Source organism: Myotis nattereri (assembly GCF_964212035.1).
Source record: "Myotis nattereri genome assembly, chromosome: 6".
Taxonomy (NCBI): Eukaryota; Metazoa; Chordata; class Mammalia; order Chiroptera; family Vespertilionidae; genus Myotis; species Myotis nattereri.
In genome coordinates, this window is record NC_138081.1 from 97,316,999 (window position 1) to 97,339,821 (window position 22,823).

At 50.5% G+C, this 22,823-nt stretch overlaps 1 protein-coding gene across 4 annotated transcripts in view; it reads right to left on the reverse strand.

Annotated features, from left to right (window-relative positions):
* The window catches only part of PRKN (parkin RBR E3 ubiquitin protein ligase), a 534,115-nt gene that overhangs the window by 297,043 nt on the left and 214,249 nt on the right, over positions 1–22,823 (reverse strand). For all 4 annotated transcript variants that reach the window (XM_081094588.1, XM_081094589.1, XM_081094591.1 and 1 more), the window contains one exon: positions 5,719–5,959. In XM_081094588.1, coding sequence (XP_080950714.1) covers positions 5,719–5,959 — 241 coding nt within the window. The remainder of the gene's footprint in view (positions 1–5,718; positions 5,960–22,823) is intronic.

A 22,823-nucleotide genomic window follows, 5' to 3' on the forward strand; every position in this document is an offset into this window, starting at 1 on the left:
TTTACCCGGGGGGCGCTCCTTAAACCTGTCCGAGGCACCAGGAAGTTCACGCCCTCCGGCGTGGTCATTAGCATGTATGATGCACAGTGAGATGTGGACACGTGAGACTGAGTCTGAAGCTGATCATTTTATTTCCGTAGTGGGCCTCCAGGGCTGATGGGTCTTTGGCGGGTGTTAACTAATTTATAATCGTAGAGTAATTTTCATCTTGTACAACATTCGACCACCGGCAAATCCGCTGCTGAGAACATACCCTCTAATAATCACGCTGTATCTGCCACAATGTGTACTCAGAGCACAAGCCTTAAAAGCAATTTCATTTACTTTTTAACAGCCTTGATGGGAGCAGTTTTAGGTTCACAGCAAAACTGAGCTCAAAGTACAGGGGGTTTCCACAGACCCTCTTCACCAACACACACACCACCTTCTCCATTATCGACACCCCCACCCCAGGCGTAGTGCAGGCTGCACACTGCCTGAGTGTACCCCACAAGCCTGCACTGACCATTGCCACTCACTGTCCACGTTTACCTCAGGGCTCACTCTTGGAGTGGTATATTCTGTGGATTGGACAAATGTGTGATGGCCTGCATTGTCCTAAAAATACCTCTTTGCTCTATACCTCCTCTCCCCCACTTTCCCTCCCCCCCCCCCGACCCCAGCCCCTCGCAACCACTGATTTTTTTTTACATCTCTATAGTTTTCGTTCTTAAAATGTCCCATAGTGGGGATCACGTGGTAGGCAGGCTTCTCAAATGGGCTTCCTGCACTTAGTCACGTGCACCTGAGTTTCCTCCAAGTCCTTTCATGACTTGCTAGCACATATGTGTTCAGCCGTGAATAGTATGTTATTGTCTGGATGCACCACAGCTTCTCCGTTCACCTACGAAGGACACGGTGGCTGCTTCTGAGTCCGGGCAATGACGAATGAAGCTGCTGTGACATCCGTGTGCAGATAATTGCGTAGCCAGCCATTTCCCCCTCATCGGAGCGAGCCCCGCGGAGCACGGCTGCTGTGGTGCGTGGTGAGAGTATGCTTACTTCTGTAAGGAACTGTTCAACTGCCCTCCAAAGTGGCTGCTCCATTTTCCATACCCCCCGGCGATGAGTGAGAGTTCCCGTTGCTCTACAACCCTGCCGGCATTTGGTGCTGTCAGGGCCTTGGATTTTGGCCATTCTGATAGGTGTGTAATGGCGTCTCTCGGTTATAACTTGCAATTCCCTAATGACATATGCTACGGAGTCTTCTCATATGCTATTTGCTACTTGCATATGTTCTTTTGGGAGGTGTCTGGGAACATCTTTTGCCTATTTTTTAATTGGGCTGTTCATTTCATCATTGAGATAATATTTTGGATAATAGCCTTTATCGGATGTCTTTTGAAAATATTTTCTCCCAGTTTGTGGCTTGCCTTCTCATATCTTGAGATTGTCTTTCACAGGAAGTTGTTTAATTTAATGAAGTCTAGCTTATTATTTATTTCATGGAGCATGCCTATGGTGTTGAACCTAAGCTATCACCATACCCAAGGTCATCTCGGTTTTCTCCCGTGTTATGTTCTAGGAATTTTATAGTTTTGTGTTTCACATTTAAATACATGATCCATTTTGAGGTTTGTGTTTTTTTCTTTTTTGTGGTGTTTTTTTTTGCAGAGTATAAGATCTGTCAATATTCAGTTGTTCCTGCACCATTTGTTGAAAAGACTATCTGTTCTCCATGAAATCCTCTTTTGTCTTTGGTCAGGGATCAGCTGGCCAGATCATGTGGGTCTGTTTCTGGCTATTTCATTCCATTTACCTATTTGCCTGTTCTTTCACTGGCACGACCTGCCTTCATCACGGTAGCTCGGTAGCCTGGCACCACCTCAGGCAGCATCCATTCCCGCCCTGACTCGGCTCTTCTCCTTCGATGGCGTGTCGTTTTCTGGGTCTCCTGCCGCTCCCGATAAGCTTTAGAACCAGTGGATCCACATCCACAAAACACGGTGCTGGGATTTCCACTGGAGTTGTTTAGATCAAGTTGACATCCTGACAATACTGCGTCTTCTCCATGAACATGGGATATCTCCCCGCTTATTCAGGTCTTTGGTTTCCTTCATCAGAGTTGTGTGAGTTTCCTCACATAGATCCTGTAAATATTTTATCAGGTTTATATTTAAGTTTTTCATTTATGGGGTGCTAATGCAAATGGTATTGCTTTTTGTTTCAAATTCCACTTGTTCATTGCTGATAATATAAGAAAGCAACTGACTTTTGCGCATTATCTTTGTGTCCTGCACTCTCAATAGTTACAGGAGTGTTTTTGTCAATTCTTTCAGATTTTCTACGCAGACAATCAGGTCATCTGTGAACAAAGTTTTAGATGTTGTTCTCAGTCTGCGATGTCTCTGTTACAAATGCGTTGATGGTTCTTTCAGATTGACTGTAAGTACTCTCAGTGTTTGTCTAAAATTATCTTCATTTTCCTCATATTTTTGCTGGGTATGTTGGGTATAGAATTCTAAGTCAACAGGTGTTTCACAGTATTTGATATTACATCACCATTTTTCTTCTATTATTCCTGGTAGGGGTCATTCAAATTATTTTCCCATTCCAGTTAATCCCGTCCCTCTATCTGACTTTTAGATCTTCTCTTCCCTTGGTGTTTTATTTCCTTTATGAAGTGAGCTTCCTGGGCTTGATCTTGACTACAACCAACTGCAGGCTTCTCACTGGCCTTGCCTGGGACGGTGCACTCTGGAGTCAGAGAAGCTCTCCCCAGCCAGTCCCTGAGAAATCTGTCTCTCCTCTCCGTTCTCTGTTCTCACACAAGGGTTTCAGATACAAGGGTTTCCGATCAGTTATACACGATCACCGTCCCATTCTAAACTCCTGTTCTCTTAAAACTATGTTTTACACTCAACCCATATCACATTATGGGCCATTGCCTCACCTCTATATTCCAGTTCACTAATTCTCTTCTTGGCATCACCTAATTTGTTGTTTTACTCCATCCACTGGGGATTCTTAAAAATTCCAATAGCTAAAATTGTTTTATTCAATAGCTACCTTTTCCTATGGTGTCTGTGTTAGTTATTTTTTTATTATGCTTTAATTAACATAAAACACATTTGTTGCATATTCTGTTTCTAAATGCCATTTTATTTCCTCAAGTTTTTTTTGGGGGGGGACTTATCTTCTGGTTTATGGTGTATGGTCACCTCCACGCAGGAGGAATATTCAGGACTAGTTATGTGTACCCTCGCAGCAGGGTTTGGCTCTAGGGCAGTGATGCCACGCCCCTGAGATCCCTCTGGGAGCTTTCGAGAGTGCCGCTCTGCCTGAAGCAGCAGACGCCCCCCAGGTGGGCCCAATGCTGACACTAGCTTCTCATTCTGGGTGGCACAGGTACTGCAGGTTTGGATTTGCTTCACTTCCTCCCATTTCTAACATGTTTTGCCCATTTCTCAAATGCCTGTTCCAGTCTCCTCGGTGCCGAGTGCACGTGAAGGACACCTCCCTCCCCTCCATGCCACCTGGAGGCCACAGGACACCAGCCCAGGCACGTAAGCCCTGGGCTCACCCATTCCTCCACCAATAGTCGGCAGTGCGGTTCCTATTTTTCACTTGTCCCTGGAAACTCATTTTCCCTTTTTTATTTTATTTTTTTGTGTTCTTTTTGGCAGTTTCACCTATGATTTTTTAAAATTGATTTCAAAGAGGAAGGGAGAGGAAGAGAAAGATAGAAACATCCATGATGAGAGAGAATCATGGATCGGCTGCCTCCTGCACGCCCCCCACTGGGGACCGAGCCTGCACCTGGGCATGTGCCCTGGACCAGAATCGAACCGTGACCTCCGGGCTCATGGGTCGATGCTGAACCGCTGAGCCACGCCGGCCGGGCTCCCCTGTGAGTTTAAATGTAACGAATTTAGCTTCTCTGACTCCATTTCATATGATTTTAGGCCTGCATGTTGCTGGCCCAGAACTGACACAGTGAAAGCCCTTCCAGCCAGAGCTGCCTGTGAGTCCACTTATGGCAGGGGAGGGAAACGAACGGCTCTCCTGTGGGGCCATTAGTACTGTTTGGTGCTGTTAGTCACGCACAGTCAAAAGCAATCCTGTCGTACTCTATGTAGGTTGGAGGCTAAGAGATGAAAGGAAACACATCACTGTTGTCAACGGAGCACACAGGCCCCACCCTTGTGAAAGCGGAGCACCCTGCAATGGCTTCAGCCCGAAGGGGAAGGGCCTCTGAGCAGAGGGCGGACTGACACTGAGATAATGGCTTAGAGCAGTGATTCCCAAAGTGGGCGCTGCCGCCCCCTGGTGGGCGCTGCAGTGATCCAGGGGGGCGGTGATGGCCACAGGTGCGTTTGTTTTAACTTTTTTTGTATTACCTTTCTATTCTGAGTTCAATAAATAGTTTCATAATTTCAAACTTCAATGTTTCTAATTTACACCTTTCTTTACTATATTTTACGAAAAAGGTAGAAACATTAATACACATATCTTTCTGCTTAATTGCTATTAAAATTTTAAAAAAAATAATTTCCAGGGGGCGCTGAGTAATATTTTTTCTGGAAAGGGGGCGGTAGGCCAAATAAGTTTGGGAACCACTGGCTTAGAGCCTGCAAAAGCCACAATGACCTCTGAGGTTCTCCTGCTTTTACAAACGTCTCTACGTGTGGAGAGCGGCTACAGCTTGGACAGGTTCAAGCCTCGGACTAATAATGAGAGGGCATGGTCCCCCGTGGTAAAGCCACGTCCAAGTCCCAGCTTGGAGAGCAAAGCCCTCCCAGCACAATGACAGCCAAAGGCTATGGCTGTGAGCTTGACCTTATGGTCCGAACCCGTGGTCCCAGGAGGCTGAGTGATGTGGGCTTGATGGAGTTCAGGTGCATATTATTGAGTAGATTCGAAACCTGAGAGAACATTGTAAACATCCTGACCACGCCCTTGCTTTGCCTCGGGGGATCTGACCATAAAATAAAGACCCGGCTTGCAGGCTGTGCCACTGTCTCCTCATCCAGGCAGTGACCCACCTGGCCCGGCTATATTCTCTTGTCTGTTTTCTTTAATCCTTCACCGCCCTCCTCCGGTTTACCCTTGGCCGTGCTGGACGTGGTTCATCTACATCATCAGAAACACCATCAACCAAAAATATTTTGATTGAATAAGAAATAGAAGAAAGACAGAAGTCGAGAGAGATATACATGTACCTTAATCATATATTTTGACCCCAGTACAAAGCACCACGTGTCCCTAGACCCCTAGCTCTTGGGGGAAAAAGATTACTATCTTCATGGCAGGACACCTTCCCCATCCCATGTGCATTCCCAGCGGGAAAGCCTTCTCTGGGGCACTTACTGAATGCACCACCTCAAGTTCACATCAAACACTCCCCTCCTGCGACGGCACCTCCTGCGACGTAGGCCCATCGTGAACCACATGGGGGCATGGAGACCCCTTCTCTGTGGAGACTCCACCACCCAACGCGCTTTGCTGGGTCCAGGGGTCCTCAAACTCCGGCCCGTGGGCCACATGCAAATACAAATATTGTATTTGTTCCCGTTTTGTTTTTTTACTTCAAAATAAGATATGTGCAGTGTGCATAGGAATTTGTTCATAGTTTTTTTTTAAACTAGAGTCCGGCCCTCCCGCGGTCTGAGGGACAGTGAACTGGCCCCCTGTCTAAAAAGTTTGGGGACCCCTGTGCCTACACAGTCATGTAGTTACCTGGTCTGCCCGCTGTCCGCGCAGCGCCGTCTCTGTCGTCGTCGTGCAGAATGACGGCCAGGCCCGCGGAGTCGGTGGGGAGCACGGAGCTGCTGAAGTCCACGCGGGTCAGGCTCTCGGGCTCCCTCGCGAAGGCCCCCGCAGTGCCCGGGGGACGGTCCCCGCCGGTGGCCATCGCGGGGCCTTCTCTCCCGGGTCTCAGCACCACGTGGACGATGCTCTGCTGGCCCAGGTCGCAGCTCTGCGGGAACAGAGAGAAACACACAGATGCTAGTCTAGCGTGCACACGCTGGTGGGTGAAGTCGCCTGAGTTCCAGGACGGGTGCGAGACTAAACTCTGCTTCTGTGGATGTCGGCTCGCAGTCATGGGACATAAGGAGGGCACGTGGGACAGGCGTGTGAGGGGCAAGGTGGCACCCGTCCCCCGCCAGGGGCACCGCGCTCACATGTGTGCCCGTCCCGCCAGACAGGGAAATGGGGGGGGGGTGGGTGAATCAAAGGCAGCCACAAAAAACCAAAGTACTGTCCAAAGGGACATAAAGTGTGGTAGACAAAGAGGTGCCCTGCACGCACAGCCTACTCAGGACAGTGAGAGGCGATGCTGCTTAAAACTGGTGACTTCAGAAGCGGCATGCCCTTAGATTCTAAGGCTTAGAAGCATCACTTCATTCGTTCATTCATTCATTCATTCATACACGTTTTTATTGATTTTTAGATAGAGGGAGAGACAGAAACATCAATGATTCATTGATTGGCTGCCTCCTGCACGCCCCCTACTGGGAATCCAGCCCACAACCTGGGCAGGTACCCTAACCAGGAATCTAAACCCAGACCCCTTGGTTCATGGGTGATACTCAACCCATTGGGCCACACCAGCCAGGCAGATGGCCCACTTTAAGGCTGGCTTTCATCTCCGCTTTCGGAAGCAGAGAGACCTGGTTATTATCAAGTCCAGGGCACTTTCTCTGGAATTTAAGATCAATGTGTTTATGGAGGACACCACATATACCCCAAACACATCGCCACCCCAAGGGGGACCCCAGGAGTCGCACCTGCTCCATCTGCTTTCACAGTAAAAGGCGAGACTATTCACAAAGATGCTCTCTCTGTGGATATGGATGTGTATGAACAGGAGACGGTAAAATGTGGTGGAATTAAAATTAGAAGTCAGATTTGCTAGGGCAGAAACTAGACTACTTTCCATGAAACCGCAATTTCAGAACATCTACCAGACAGACACTGTCAGGCAGCTGTCTGCCCCCCGCCCCCCGCCCCCACCTCACTTCCCACAGAGCGAGGGCCTCGCTCTCCACAAACCCCAACCCCAATGTCTTCAAAATGCCTGTTGACATTCTCTCTCACTTTAGGAATGCTCACAGAATGCCCAGGCAGAACACAACGATAGTTTTAAAGTAATAACTCCTGTCCCCACGCACCCCCGGCCTGCACCCCCACTCTGCACCCCCACTCTGCATTATGAGACTTAGGGGGTGCCGTCCCTCCGAGGCTTTGCTTGCTGTCTGTCTTGTCCGTTCTGGGAGGTCCTGGGGCGCTCTGGTACTAAACACCAGGCCCACCATTGGGTTTCCCGGGCCAGAGACTGGAGAACAAGGCTGACAACCCCTGCCTGCCCACCCCCTGTCCCCATCAAGACTGTGTTAAGGGGCCCTAGCTGGTTTGGGTCAGTGGATAGAGCATCGGCCTGCAGACCGAAGGGTCCCGGGTTCCATTCTGGCCAAGGGCACTTGCCCAGGTTGTGGGCTTGGTCCCCAGTAGGGGGCGTGCAGGAGGCAGCTGATCAATGACTCTCTCATCATTGATGTTTCTATCTCTCTCTCCTTCTCCCTTCCTCTCTGAAATCAGTCAAAAAGAAAAAAAAAGTGTGTTAAGGTTACTTAGGAACAGGGGAGTCTTGGACGCGGAAAGACAAGGTGGATGCCAGCTGAGGAGTTAGTTATGGAGCCGGAACGCAGGGAGGAAGGCTGGCGGTGAAAGTGTGCCCACCGGGACAGGGAACCCCTACCTGCTGCCGGAGGGGCAGGGCCTGGCCCAGGGGCCAGCTCCAGGGCCTGGATTCTCAGCAAGCAGCCAGCTCTGCCCCAAGGAGCTCAGGTGGCACCTGCCTCTTCCTTTCATCCTTTCCCACCCAGGCTCAAGGCCTCAGTCCCAGACCCAGGGGATACGGTCACCTCCAGGCTGTCTGTTCCCCTGGGTGGTGGGTACAGTCCTAAAGTGACCCACCAATGACCTGCTTATTTAACCCCTCCCGCGGGGGGGGGGGGGAGGAGAGGCTGCCTAGATTATGTTAATCAACTTGATGAAAGAATTGATCATCTCATCAGGCAAATCTTGGGGTAATGGTGGACCCTTAAAAGTTTCAAGAGTTATTCCTGGTGAAAATATTGGAATCATGAGAGGGACTGTGCAGGAAAGTGTGGACAAAAGGGGCCACATGCTAACCTGACAGCTCAGGAGAGGCCTGCATGGTGGTCTTGCAAACTCAGAGACCCAAAGTCACCACAAAGGACGGCCTGCAATTAAAGTTTAACTAAAGCAGTGATGGCGGGCAGTTACATCCTAGGCCGGTATCTTCCCTGACACGGTCAACCTTTACCTTCACTGAGCTGTCTTTCTGCATCTGTGATAACACACCCTTGAAATGTCTGGGAACTTGTAACTTCCCTTTTTCTGGAGCCCCTGGGGCACAACCTAATGTTAATTGTTCCTGCGCCCACCTAAGTGTGTGTCCATCATGTTACTTTATATCCAATCCCAGGGGTTCCGTCCCCACCCCACTTTACTTCCTCCCGCCTCTCTAGCCTGTCACCAATGGATCTCATGTCACCCACCTCCCTCCCTTTCCTTTGATTGCAATGAATACAGATGCAACCCGCCATTCTCCGGAGCATTATCTCAATTCGTTGAGGTTCTGCTTCCCGGCATATGTTGACAATTTTGCTCAAATAAACTCAAAAATTCTTTACAGGTTTCAATGGTTAGCAAAAGGGATCTCCACAGCTGCTGTGAACATGGGGGCGGGAAGCCTGAGGGGCAGAGGGCCTAGCCCCAGGGGCCTAGCAACAACCATCCATTGCAGGGTGGGACCTTGCCCCAGGGTGACCTTCCTCCCAGCATACGCTGGGCAGGAGGTTTGGACCCCTGACCTTTCCTCCCTAGAGGTAACATCTGGCCTCAGTTGTATTTCAGCTCCAGGCCCAGAGAAGGAACAGAACTAGCCGAGCAACCCCACTGCTGACGTCAGGACCAGCTGCAGGGAATAATGACCTCCTGCCCTGCCCTGGTGCCGCCAATCAATCAGGGGGGACCCCAACCCTGAGAGGACACACCTGGAAAGCTGCTGCATATTCTTCTGAGATCTTCCCGGGACCTCCCCTAACCTCTCCCCCTCAGACCCTTAGGATGGGGGACCCAGTGGCTCCCCCTCCCCCCACCCCTCCCCCCCCAGGCACATGACCATTAGCTTCAGCCTCCCAAGCTCCAGGGCCTTCCTCTCCCTCCACCCTCCTTCCCTCCACCCAGTCCCTCTAGGAATCGCTTCTTCTGCCTGTGATTTCCCAGTAACGTCCTCACAGTGTGGGCCTTGGCTCTGACTTCCTTCCCACCGGAACCCAAGTACCGAGGGTGCTGGGCCCAGGTTTGCCCGGACCCCATGGGTCAGACACCCGGTGCCCTTCTGCCGCCGACAACAAATCCGCGCAAGGACCACCCTCCCCACAACAGGTGGTCGCCAACCCAGGACGTCCCCGGGGTGCCGCCCTCCCAGGCCTTCCTTCCACCTCCTGCTGCCCATGCTGGGAAGGGAGCCCAGGCCCCAAGGCTGGAGGCGGAGGCCGCGGTTGGGCTGCATCTGGCACTATGGGGACTTACGGAGCGGAGCGGCTCCGGCTTGTGGACGTGCATGTGCTGCCGGCAGAGGCAGGAGCAGAGGGTCTGTTCTACAGACAGGGAGACGCGTGAGCCCCCCTGGGCGGGGCCGGCAGGACAGCTCCTGGGGTCCAGGGAGGGGAGCGGGCAGGCTGTCTGCTCAGCCCCATCCAGCTGGCTCAGCACAGCAGCTTCCCCCTCGGGGGCGGGGGCGTCTCCCTCCTCCTCCCCTGCCACGCGGACCAGCTCGCTCTCCTGGCCTCCAGCGGGGGCACTGGTTGGCGGGTCCTCCATGGGCCTCTCAGCCCCCACCTGACTCCCCACTTCTGTTACAGCGCTGACCGCACCTTACCCAGGGCCACGCCCCCTTGGAGGGCCCACCCGGTTTGACTGGGACTCCTCCCCGCTGCCACATGCACCCAGGTGCCCCAGTGACCCATCCTGATGGGAGTCCCCCTCCCGTGTTCAGTCCTTCCCACGCCACTGTCCCTCCTCCGCCAGTGCAAGAGCCTTGGAATCTCCCACCTCCGCCATCTCACCTGAGGGCCCACGAGCACAAGCTCCGCCCACATGCACAAGCTCCGCCCACATGCACAAGCTCCGCCCACGTGTACAGGAACCGCCCACGTGCACAAGCTCCGCCCCCATGTACAAGAACACATGGCGCTGCAGAACCTTCGCAAATGCCTCGCATCACCTGCTGCACGGCCGCCCTTCCTGACCAGCGGCCTCCGTCTCTTTCCCCTCCCTCATGTGCACGCGGACCACAGGGCTCTCCGAAAGCGCGTGCTTTCTCTGCCGCCTGCCCTTGGCTAGGTCAGCACATGTGACTGAACCGGGGCCTTAAAGTGAACTTGCGCCACTACCCGGCCTTCCAAAGAGCACTGGGCACGGCTGCTGTGGTTCAGTGGTTGGGCAATGGCCCATAAGCCAGGAGGTCCTGGTCAGGGCACATGCCTGGCTTGGCCTCCACTGGGGGGCATGCAGGATGATGTTCCTCTCTCATCAATGATGTCTCTCTCTCTCCCTCCTTCTCCCTCCAAAAATCCCTGCCTCTCTCTTTAAAAATCAATAAAAAACATTTAAAAAGAGCAGCCCAGCTGGTCTCCGCCTCCTCAGCCTGGGCCCGGCCCTGCTCCCAGGACAGCCCTGAGCCCAGACACCGGTGGACGCGTGCAGCTGTGCCCACAGCTGGCGGCCGGGGGGCCACACCCCCTGGGAGACGCCTGTGGACGGCCGCAGGCTCCGAGGTGCTGCGGCTGTTGGGTCAGCAGTGATAGCGGACGGCACACCGTTTCCCACTCCAGCTGGACTAGCATTCACGCCATCATGGTTTCTCCGCACGTCAGCATTCAGCAGCCCTGTACCCGGCCGGCCTTCAGCCCAAGTCCCCCCAACAGCCAGTGCCAGGCTGAGTCCACTCCAGGGGGCGCGCACGTGGGCCGGGCAACAGGCTTGGAGACACGGCTGGGAGTGCCATCCTCACAGCCGGGTTCCCTTCGAGGGGGCTCGGGAGTTCCGTCAGATAAGGCTCCTCTCTGCTCAGGGCTGAGGGGCCTGAGAGTCTCCAGATAAAAGGGGAGCCTCTCTCGTCGGGTGGGGTCCTGCCCCTCCGCCTGCCAGGCCTCCGCCCCGTCACAGCCTGGCCTTCTGATGCTCCGACTCCACTGAGGAAGCCCTGAGAGCAGCGAGGGGGTCACACTCCCTTTACTCACCACCGTCGCACAGCGCTTTGAGCCTCGGAGAGGCAGAGAGTATGTCACAGACACAGGAGTTGAAAAGGTGAGTGACTAAGGGGAAATGAGAACAAATGAATGAACAAATAGAGACAGTCCTAAGCTCAATACCTAAAGTGCTCCATGGGGAACTAGAGGGCTGTGGAAGAGAGAATGTGGAATTTAAAGCCAAAGAAATGTAATTTACGAGCTGTACGGTCTTGGGAAAATTACTCTTTTTCTCTAAGCTTCATTTTCTACATGTCATCTTCTGTCTGTATAAAAGCCTAAGCGTCCAGCCAACCGTCTGACCGTCCAACTGGTAGCTATGACGTGCATTGACCACCAGGGGCAGACGCTCAATGCAGGAGCTGCCGAGAACCGAGAACCACCCTCTTGCAATCTGGGACCCCTCAGGGGATGTCTGAGCCAGTTTTGGCCCCATCCCTGCGGTCCAGGCTGAGGGACCCGTGCACGGGGCCTCTAGTAGGTAATAATAAGATCAGCTTTGAAGATCTAAGGGAGTGTACAGAGTGCAGAGCCCGGGCTCAGTGGAGACTCAGTGTGGGTTGTTGGTGTTGTCACCGTCACTTGGGGGACCTGAAAACCACCAAGGACCTGTCTCTCTCTCGTCCATCAACGCAGCCTCTGGGTCCTCTGCTCCCCTCACACCATCTCCTTTGGAAAATGAGCAAAGAAGGTGGAATAAGCAGACGCTCTAGAGCAGCGGTTCTCAACCTGTGGGTCGCGACCCCTTTGGGGGTCGAACGACCCTTTCCAGGGGTCGCCTAAGACCATCGGAAAACACATATATAATTACATATTGTTTTTGTGATTAATCACTATGCTTTAATGATGTTCAATTTGTAACAATGAAATAGGGGGTCACCACAACATGAGGAACTGTGTTAAAGGGTCGCGGCATCAGGAAGGTTGACTGCTCTAGAGTGACAATTATCCTGGTAACTTCCCGGCTTCCTGTGAACTAAAAAATAACACAAGAACTAGCAGATTCTCGGACTGCGAACAGGCACAGATGGAAGAAACCCAAAACCCGGGACGGGCCATCAAACCAGATGGTCCCGATGCTCAGAGAAGAGCTGCCACAGGCTGACAGTCTAACCACTGGGCTAACTGGCCAGGGCTGGGGACCTGTTCTCACACACACTCCCCAGGGCGGCTGGATGACCAATGACCTGGGAAGGGCAGGCCCAGCCCGGCAGCCGAGTCTGAGCGGAGGGAACACTGCGGAGGGTTTTGGTAACTCACCCACAGGGACACGTAACCGGGCTCTGGGCCGACGTTTTCAATCTCTGAGCCCATTGCCCTTTCAGACACCCGCTCGGCTCTCCCCCCGATTCATGACCAAGGAGACCCTAAGCAGAGCCTTTTGGTTTATAAGCATCCAGGTCAGCCCATGGTCACCGGTTCAACCCCTGCCCAGTTCTGTGTGCCTTAAATTATGCTGCGATCTCCAGTGTCCTCAATGGGGCTCGTCATTTTAGTTCAAGTCGCCAACCCCCATCTCATCAGACAAAATGCCCCCCCCCACCCGCCCCCATCCCACTGGCCTGTGGTGTCACTCCCCATCGCGCCCCAGCCCACATCTCCAGGCCTGCGAGGCTCTGAGCTCCATCTGAAGTTTTAATAGCACACATTTTTTTCCTTAGAAAAGCAACAATGATTCGTTAAGAATTATCAGATGAAAGATTTCCCAATTTAATAGTCAATGATGTTATCAGATTTTAAAAATGATTTCAACATTAAGGCGCTCTCGCTTAGATAAGGTTAAAGAAACACTTTTTAAAGCAACTGAAATTGTATTCCTTTTTTTTTTTTTTGCTACTAAAAATCCAGAGTGCATATTACTTGATTCTTCTGAAAATAACTTCCATCAAAGCAGATGTTTTGTAAGCCCGCCGGAGCTTTAATAGTGTACTTTGTATGTCAAAGGACGAAACGGCAATATTTAGGGAGTCGTGGGAGGGTGTTTTTAAATGTAATGGCTAAGAAGTGCTTTGCATGGTGACTGCTCACAATGCAATTGCGTGACGAGAGACAGCTGGGCGCAGACATGCTCAGGTGCGTGCGAGGAGCCAGAAAGGAAGCTGCCCCCCCTTTCCTCGCGCACTGCGTTCCCCTCCTGTGTGCAGTGCGCTCCAAAGGCCAGCTGAGAGTAATTGGATGAGAACACCGCTCCTTCCACTGATCTTTCATTTAAAAAAATGACTTTTGAAAGATGACACTTGGTGATTTATGCTCTAACTTCATTGCACATTTCTTATGCCTCTTTCATTATCAGCAGAGATTCTATGCTACACGGAGAGAGTGCAAGACCCTTCCCTGGTGGCCAAGTTCAAGCAATACGATGGCTGTGGAAGGTCCTCTAGCTGCACATTGATTAGCCCGCGCGGGTCTGAGCCCTGTCCCCTCGTTTTAGATGGTAAGTGGGTGCTGCTTCCGCCCCCCCCCCCCCCCCCCCTGTGCTGCTTCTGCCACCGCATTTGTGGTCCTTTGTTACAACAGCCCCAGGGAATAGTCTCAGAGGGAGGGCTTTTGGGCGGAGGCAGCAGGAGGAGCAGAACCAGGCTGAGAGGCTGTGGAGCTGGGGGAAGACAGGCCTTCCTCCATCACTGCTGGGAGCAGGAGGCCTCCAGGCCCAGGCCGAGGCAGACGCCGGGGAGGGCTGCCAGTCCCTAAGCCAATACCCTCACGGACTTTTCTCATTTCTTTAGGAGACTTTCAGCTCCGTGAGGGCGGGGTGCGAGACCTGCGGTGCAGCCCTTACAGTTCTGCGCATCTCTGTCCGTCTGGTCAGGGGACGTGCCCCTGGGCTGTCCAGGGCCAGTCACACCTGCCGTCCAGGGTGAGTGCTAGCCCCTCCCTTCAGCTACCGAAGATCTTCCGTCTGAAAGACAGGCCACCTGGTCACTTCCTCACAGCGCAGCGTAGGTGTACAATGAGTACATTTTCTTTTTCACTATTGGTGCAGCCACCATCTCTATCAGCGGTTCTCAACCCGTGGGTCGCGACCCCTTTGGCGGTCGAACCACCCTTTCACAGTGGTCGCCTAAGACCATCCTGCATATCAGATATTTACATGACGATTCATCACAGTAGCAACTTTACAGTTATGAAGTAGCAACGAAAATAATTTTATGGTTGGGTCACAACATGAGGAATTGTATTTAAAGGGCCAGAAGGCTGAGAACCACTGCCCTAGTGTCTTACTGTTTTATACTATTCTATAACACCACCATATAACTTTTATTTTTGAGATATAATTGACATATAATATTAGTTTCAGGTGTACAACATAAAGATTATACATATGATCTCCACAATAAGCCCATCACCACACATAGGTTTAATTTTCCTTATAACACCTCCCTTAAAATTGACTGTTGAGAAATTCTTACAAGTGGTTAAAGACATAGTATAGCGTGGTTCTCAACCTCTGGCCCTTTAAATACAGGTCCTCATGTTGTGACCCAACCATAAAATTATTTTCGTTGCTACTTCATAACTGTAAAGTTGCTACTGCGATGAATCGTCATGTAAATATCTGATATGCAGGATGGTCTTAGGCGACCCCTGTGAAAGGGTGGTTCGACCGCCAAAGGGGTCGCGATCCACAGGTTGAGAACCACTGATAGAGATGGTGACTGCACCAATAGTAAAAAAGGAAAAAGGAAATGATCGAAATATTCACCCATAGTGGGCTGGCCTTCAGACATTCACTCAGCGTCTGTTATAATTCCAGAAGTGCTCATCCATCTTTAGGTAAAAACAGCAAATTGCAAAAAAGGATATATTATTAGCCCATTTAGCTACACGTTGCATATAATTTTGTATATGCAGTGAAACTTTGCGCTCCTTTCTCTTGGCTAACAATTATTCTACAGGCCTGCTATCTGCCTCAAGAGCTCGCTCTAGTTCCTAACATCAGGAAATGTTTAAAACATGTTCGGATTATGTATAAATGAAACCGATTAGAGGTGACATAGCTTTGACATGAATGTGTATCTTCAAACCAAGTAGATCCCTGACTTTCACTAGGTATGCTTCTCAAAATGTAAACAAAAATCACATAGCAATACTACTTGGTTTTCTCATGTCACTGACCGCTGTTACACACATCTAGCGGAATGAGTGCTGTCTTCAGGGGAAAAAAAAGGTACTGAGTACACACACCAAATTGTGGTTACCTCTGAAGAAAGGGATTGGGTTGTAAGAGGGAGGCATTTGAAGTTTTTCTGTATGTGCTTCTGAAATGTAATACTGTACAGGCATTTGTTTCTTTGATCACTCTGAAAGGACATCTAGGAAAATATTTGCAAGTAAAATATCCATTTAATCCCTAATCCTCTTTCCTTTTTTAACAGGAAAGATGCCAAGAGAAAGTGCTGTGCTTACTATGCTCTCCCAGCTTCCTGCTGGCGGTGTGCCCACAACCACCTCAGGGTTTGGGGGGGGGGGGCAGGGAGCTCTCTAGGGACTGCTGCGCACTAGCCAATGTGACTCCTGACCCCCGTGTTCCAGTTAAAGTGAGTGATGCAAAGGGGACGCTTTCTTCCTGCTGGAGGCTGGGAACCACAGGACGCAGGCGGAGGGCAGGTGTGACCATACTCATTTGCTGGCTGATTGTTGAACCCACGCCGTTCATAACTTTTTCTGATGGTCGGTTTAACTTCCTTGTTTTCGGTTACTTTACAGCTGTCAGCCCTGACCTCCACGCTTCCTTCCTCAGAAGTCGATCGCCCCCTGTGCACTTGTCAGGAGTTTGTCTTCTTCATATTGTGAACACTTCACTGACACGTCGAACCCGTTTTCACTCAATATTAGTCCCATGGACATTATACATAAATGCTGACTCCAGCGAAATTTATCATTTAGGATTATCATAATTCTAAGCAAAGACCTCAAACTTCTAATCCCTTTCTCCTAGAAACAAAATACTAGATGCCCCTGAAAGTGAGAAGAGACTTTTAAAAAAATATATATTACTGATTTTTTACAGAGAGGAAGGGAGAGGGATAGAGTTAGAAACATCGATGAGAGAGAAACATCGATCAGCTGCCTCCTGCACACCCCCCACCGGGGATGTGCCCGAAACCAAGGTACATGCCCTTGACCGGAATCAAACCTGGGACCATTCAGTCCCCAAGCCGATGCTCTATCCACTGAGCCAAACTGGTTAGGGTGAGAAGAGACTTTTAATAAGCTGACAGTGTGGTTTGAATGGTTGCTATGACAACACCCAGCTCCTTGAGAAAGACCAGGACAGGCAGCATTAGGAAATCCAGTTCTTTGTGGCAGTGAAAATTTTTCCCCAAATATCTAGCCACGTAACTGGCTTTTAAACTGATCAAGCGTTGTATCTACATTCTCTCAAACTTCGCAACAGCTCTGTGAAATAAACACTCCCGATGAGACAACTGAAGTTCAAAGAGATGGATGTCTTTCCTGAAAGTAAATGACTATTTGAAACCAGGTTTTTCTTGTCCTACAACCACGTCTGACTATTATCCTTTCCTGAATAAATGGAGAGTGAGAATTACAGTGGAGACATCTACTGTTAACACACGCAAAACTTGCTTCACTCTGGCACCAAAGCGACTGTAAAGGTAGCACTTAGGTGCATCAAGATGACATCATGCCCAGCCGGTGTGGTTCAGTAGTTGAGCATCAACCTATGAACCAGGAGGTCACAGTTTGATTCCCAGTCAGGGCACATGCTTGGGTTGTGGGCTCCATCCCCTGTGTGGGGTGTGCAGGAGGCAGCTGATCAATGATTCGCTCTCATCATTGATGTCTCTATCTCTCTCTCCCTCTCCATTCCTCTCTGACATCAATAAAAATACTTTTTAAAAAAAAAAAATGACATCACTCTAGTTGTCTTAGAAGGCTGTTTTTATCCAATGGTGCAGGTATCTGAAACTCTGAGAAATGATGACAGAACATATATGAGACACAAAGCATGTTGTAAAGCCTGTCAGACGAGCCGGGAGATGGAGACGCCCATGACCTTGAAGAGGGACAGCCCAGCTCTTTTTTTTTTTTAATATATTTTTATTGATTAAGATATTACATATGTGTCCTTGTCCCCACGTTACCCTCTACCCCCCTCCCCCCCCCCCCCCGCTCATGCCCTCACCCACCCCCCCGTTGTCCGTGACCATTGGTTAGGCCTATATGCCTGCATGTAAGTCCTTTGGTTGATCTTTCCCCCTTACCCCCACCCTCCCCTACCCTCCCTCCAAAGCCCGACATTCCAATCAATGCCTCTCCGTCTCTGGATCAGTCCTTGTTCATCAGTTTATGTTGTTCATTATATTCCACAAATGAGTGAGATCATGTGGTATTTATCCGCTCTCCAGTTCCATCCATGCTGTGGCAAATGGTAAGAGTTCCTTTCTTCTTCCTCTTCTTAAAGAATACCTTTCAGCATTTCATATAATGCTGGTTTGGTGGAGATGAACTCCTTTAGCTTTTTCTTATCTGTGAAGCTCTTTATCTGACCTTCTATTCTGAATGATAGCTTTGCTGGATAAAGTAATCTTGGTTCTAGGTTCTTGCTATTCATCACTTTGAATATTTCTTGCCACTCTCTTCTGGCCTGCATGGTTTCTGTTGAGAAATCAGCTGACAGTCGTATAGGTACTCCCTTGTAGGTAACTGACTGTCTTTCTCTTGCTGCTTTTAAGATTCTCTCTTTGTCTTTTGCTCTTGGCATTTTAATTATGATGTGTCTTGGTGTGGTCCTCTTTGGATTCCTTTTGTTTGGGGTTCTCTGTGCTTCCTGGACTTGTAAGTCTATTTCTTTCACCAGGTAGGGGAAGTTTTCTGTCATTATTTCTTCAAATAGGTTTTCAATATCATGCCCTCTCTCTTCTTCTGGTACCCCTATAATTCTGATGTTGGTATGCTTGAAGTTGTCCCAGAGGCTCCTTATACTATCTTCATATTTTTGGAATCTCTTTTCTTTTTTCTTTTTCAGTTGGGTATTTTTTGTTTCTTTGTATTTCAAATCTTTGACTTGATTCTTGGGATCCTCTTGTCTGCTGTTGGATCTCTGTAGATTATTCTTTATTTCAGTCAGTGTATGCTTAATTTCTAGTTGGTCCTTTTTCATGTCCTCCATGGTCTCACTATACTTATTGAGGGACTCATTAAATTTATCGGCGGTTTCCATAAAATTCTTGAAAAACCTTATAAACGTGGCCTTGAACTCTATATCCAGTCGTTTGCATTCCTCCATTTCTGCCATTTGTGACCTGTTTCTTTGTCTCCGCATTTTGGCTGCTTCCCTGTGTTGATAGAGTGGCTTTGTGTGCTAGGTGTCCTGTAGGGCCCAGTGGCTCAGCCTCCCCAGTTACCTGAGGTGGACACTCTTGGTGCACCCCCTTGTGGGCTTTGTGCACAGTCTTGTTGTAGCTATGCCTTGGTTGTTGCAGGATCACTGGGTGGAATTGACCTCCAGGCCAATTGGCAGTAAGAATCAGCTGTGTCTGCAGTGGGAGAACTTCTGTGCTGGAGACACCCTTCTGGGGCAAGACTTGCTTCAGTGGGGCTTTGGTGCTCACTGAGACTGCACCCTGAGTGTGTCCCTTATGGATCTGATGAGCCGTGATCTGGGTGGCCCCTCTCTGACCACTGGGCACAATGGCTCTTGGATCTAAGGAGGTGCTAATTTAGCCTCTGCCTGAGGTTACACAGCAGGAGCTATGAAGAGAACTGCAGCTTCCCCTTCCTTTTTTTTGGAGTTTGGAGGTGCCCTGATGAGGCTCAGCTGTGAAGCAATGCAAGCCGCTGTGGGGCCTTGGGCCTTCTCTTGGAAGTTCTAGGTCTGTCTGGCCTGGCTGCAGTTTGTTAGGTAATTACAGGTTGCAAATGGCCAGGGCATTCATATGCAAAAGCCTCTGCCGCAGCCTGGGTGGGGCGGGGTCTCAAGGAATCAAAGGGCGGAGAGAGCGGCTATGGCGGAGCCTCAGCCCCGCCCTAAGGAGTCGCGAGTCCCAGTGTCCCGGCAATGGTTGCAAGCACCTCTGAGGGAAAGCCGCTCTCAAGCTCGCCCGCGGCCAGACAGTCCAGTTTCTCCCCGTATGAGTCCTGGGTTCCCAGAGGCTTCCCGGAACCGGATTTCAGAGCCGTCGGGAGCTTGTGTCTCCCTCCGGATTCAAAAAGACAGCCGCGCCCTCAGGTGCCAGCCCTTTTCCGCGCACGCGAGCCCCCGTACCTCTGCACTCCACCTCCGCAGCTCCTCTGGCTCTCAGCGTGCTTTTCTTTCCTTCTAGTTGTAGAGTTTACACTCAGCCAGCCCCCCTGTAGTTCTGGATGGTGTCCACCTTGTGTTTTTGATGCATTTATCAATTGTTGCGGGAAGCAGCAATTTCCCGGTGTTTATGCCGCCATCTTAGTTTCTCCGACAGCCCAGCTCTTATGGACAGAAAGGCATCGTCTCCCCAGCTACAAATCACACACACAGCGGAGATGCCTCTGAGAAAAAGGCATTGTTTTGCTAATGGTGTCCACTAGTGAGCATGATGATAAACGCAGTGGTTTCCTGGTCGGTCACAGTTTGGGGGGGATTTGCTTGGTACAGATTCTGAATGCGAGCACAGGGAAGGTTGGAAGGCGCAGGTCCCCGAGCACAGAGGAAGCAGCCATGCTTTGCTGTTTGTGTAACTTTCGCCCCAGGCCCTTGAAGCTCATTTCAGGGGCATGTGGGAATCAAAGGCTTTCACTCCCAAGGCCGTGTAGATGGAGAGAGAAGGGTTTGCTGTCCTCGGGGCTATAGAGCCAGGACGTTAGGTGGGGCCACCAGGACGTTTTCCAAAGCCTTAGTTTGGCAGGGCTGCTGAGACAAGCACCTGAGCCTGTGGTTTACACAGCAGAAGTCCCTTGGGTCCCAATTCTGGAGGCGGAGCCTGAGGTCAAGGAGTGGGCCAGGGGTCCTCAAACTTTTTAAACGGGGCCAGTTCACTGTCCCTCAGACTGTTGGAGGGCCGGACTATAGTTTTTAAAAAAACTATGAACAAATTCCTATGCACACGGCACATATCTTATTTTGAAGTAAAAAAACAAAACGGGAACAAATACAATATTTGTATTTGCATGTGGCCCGCGGGCCATAGTTTGAGGACCCCTGTGGGCAGTGCCTGCGCCTGCTGCGCTGAGGCAAGGTCTGCTCAGGGCTCTCCGCAGGGGCCATCCTGCCCTGTCTTGCCATAGGTTCTTTCTGTGTCCGTCTGGCTCTGTCCATTTCCCGGTGGATCAGGGCCCACCCTCCTGACCGCATTCTAAGGTGATCACCTCTGTAAAGACCCTGCCCCTCACAAGGTCACATTCTGAGGTACTGGGGTCATCACTTCAGCAGGTCTTTTTGGGGACACAATTTAACCCATTGCACCCGGAACAGAGGAAAGAGAGAAGCACCCTGGAGCCAGGCACTCCGCCTGGGGGGCAGGGAGACGGAGAAGCAGGGATCTGAGTGTGACTGCATGCATTTAAATCCTTCCATTGAAACAATGAGCTGCTGGGAGGGAAGGTTATGATTTTGTTCCTTTCTGAGAGGGCAGATTAGAGCATGTGAGGAAGTTGAAAAATGGAGGTTTCATGTCGGATGGCTGAGTTGTGATATGTAAATATTTTTATTAGTAGCAGATGTCCCAACAAGATTCTGGCATTCAGAGGGAGAATCTAAGACCCACCCTTTGTCCTCAAATCCAAACCAATGGGCTCTGTCTCCTATCAGACACCCAGATCCAACCTCATAGACAATCAGCACCCACCCCACAGACACCCAGATCCACCCACAGACACCCAGATCTAACCACAGATACCCATCCACCCCACAGACACCCAGATCCACCCAACAGACACCCAGGCCCACCCACAGACACACTATCCACCCAATAGACACCCAGATCCACCCACAGACACCCAGATCTACCCACAGACACCCATCCACTCCACAGACACCCAGGCCCACCCACAGACACCCAGGTCCATCAACAGACAATCAGCAGCCAGATCCACCCCATAGATAGACAGCAAAACAGCCAAGTATTTGCTGAGATGGAAGCACAGAAAACAGGAATTTGAGATTCAAACGGTGGAAAGAAACATGAGTTATCACCACAAATTATGTTATAAAGTGAGCCAAGGCAGCCACCGGGACATCTGGAAACTAAAATGGAGTTGAAGGCAATCCCCAGCCAATTTATCAGCAGCTTCTCTCTGCCGCAGGCAGGACGGTCTGCAAAGGAGACTCACAGCAAACGACGTTTTGTCCCCAACCCTTACAAACCAGCTCTGCCAGGCCGGGTGCGAGCAGAACTTGACAGGGGAGGGATGCGGACAGGGTGCAGCAGGAATTGTGACGCTCTTCAACCTTACCATTCATTTTTAAAAATATATGTTTTTATTGATTCCAGAGAGGAAAGGAGAGAGATAGAATCATCAATGATAGAGTCATTGATCGGCTACCTCCTGCACACCCCACACTGGGGATCAAGTCTGCAACCAGGCATGCGCCCTGACTGGGAATTGAACCCTGACCTCCTGGTTCATAGGTTGACACTCAACCACTGAGCCACACCGGCTGGGCCAACCTTACCATTCTGATGCCCACCCCTGCTCACCATTCCCAGCCCATCCCTCTGACCGTCTGGCACAGGGTGCTAGGGAGTCACTAGGAAGTGAGCAGGCCCTGCCCTTGCCTATGCACTTGATCTCCTGCTTGAAAGGCAGGGGAGGGGGCTGTGAGTCAGAGATAAAGGCGCCTTTGAAAGCAAGGGGCGCCTGGGGAGATAACAGGCCAGCTTGGGAGAGCCTTCCCTTGCACCGGACAGAGCCTGCCTTTCATGTCTCCGGAGGCTCTGAGTGGAAGGCATCCCCACCTCCCGAGGCACATCCTCCTGGAGAGAAGAGGAAACGGCTGGCCATTGGGATTGGAAAGGAAATTTAAAAATGGAAGAGAAACAAGATGTTCCGATACTGAGCAAACCTGGTGAATCATTTCATAACAAGTGAGCGGCCACTTTCAGACAAAATTCACTGTATCATCCTAGTATGTTTCCATTTTTCAACCGGCCCATCTCTCAAAGACATTCAACTACCTGCTCTGCCTATTTTTTTGCACATCAGTGCTCCAAAGTCATCTGTCACGGAGAAAAGATATACCGCACTTCGCCCTGACCGGTTTGGCTCAGTGGATAGAGCGTCGGCCTGCAGACTGAAGGTTCCCAGGTCGATTCCAGTCAAGGGCATGTACCTTGGTTGCGGGCACTTCCCCAGTAGGGAGTGTGCAGGAGGCAGCTGATCGATGTTTCTCTCTCATCAATGTTTCTAACACTCTATCCCTCTCCCTTCCTCTCTGTGAAAAATCTATAAAATAAATTAAAAAGAAAGAAACACCGCACTTCTGTCTCACTTATTATACATTTAGGGACAGCCAGGTGAAGCCCTGCTATGCATTCTTTTCTCGGGTGAAAACAAAAA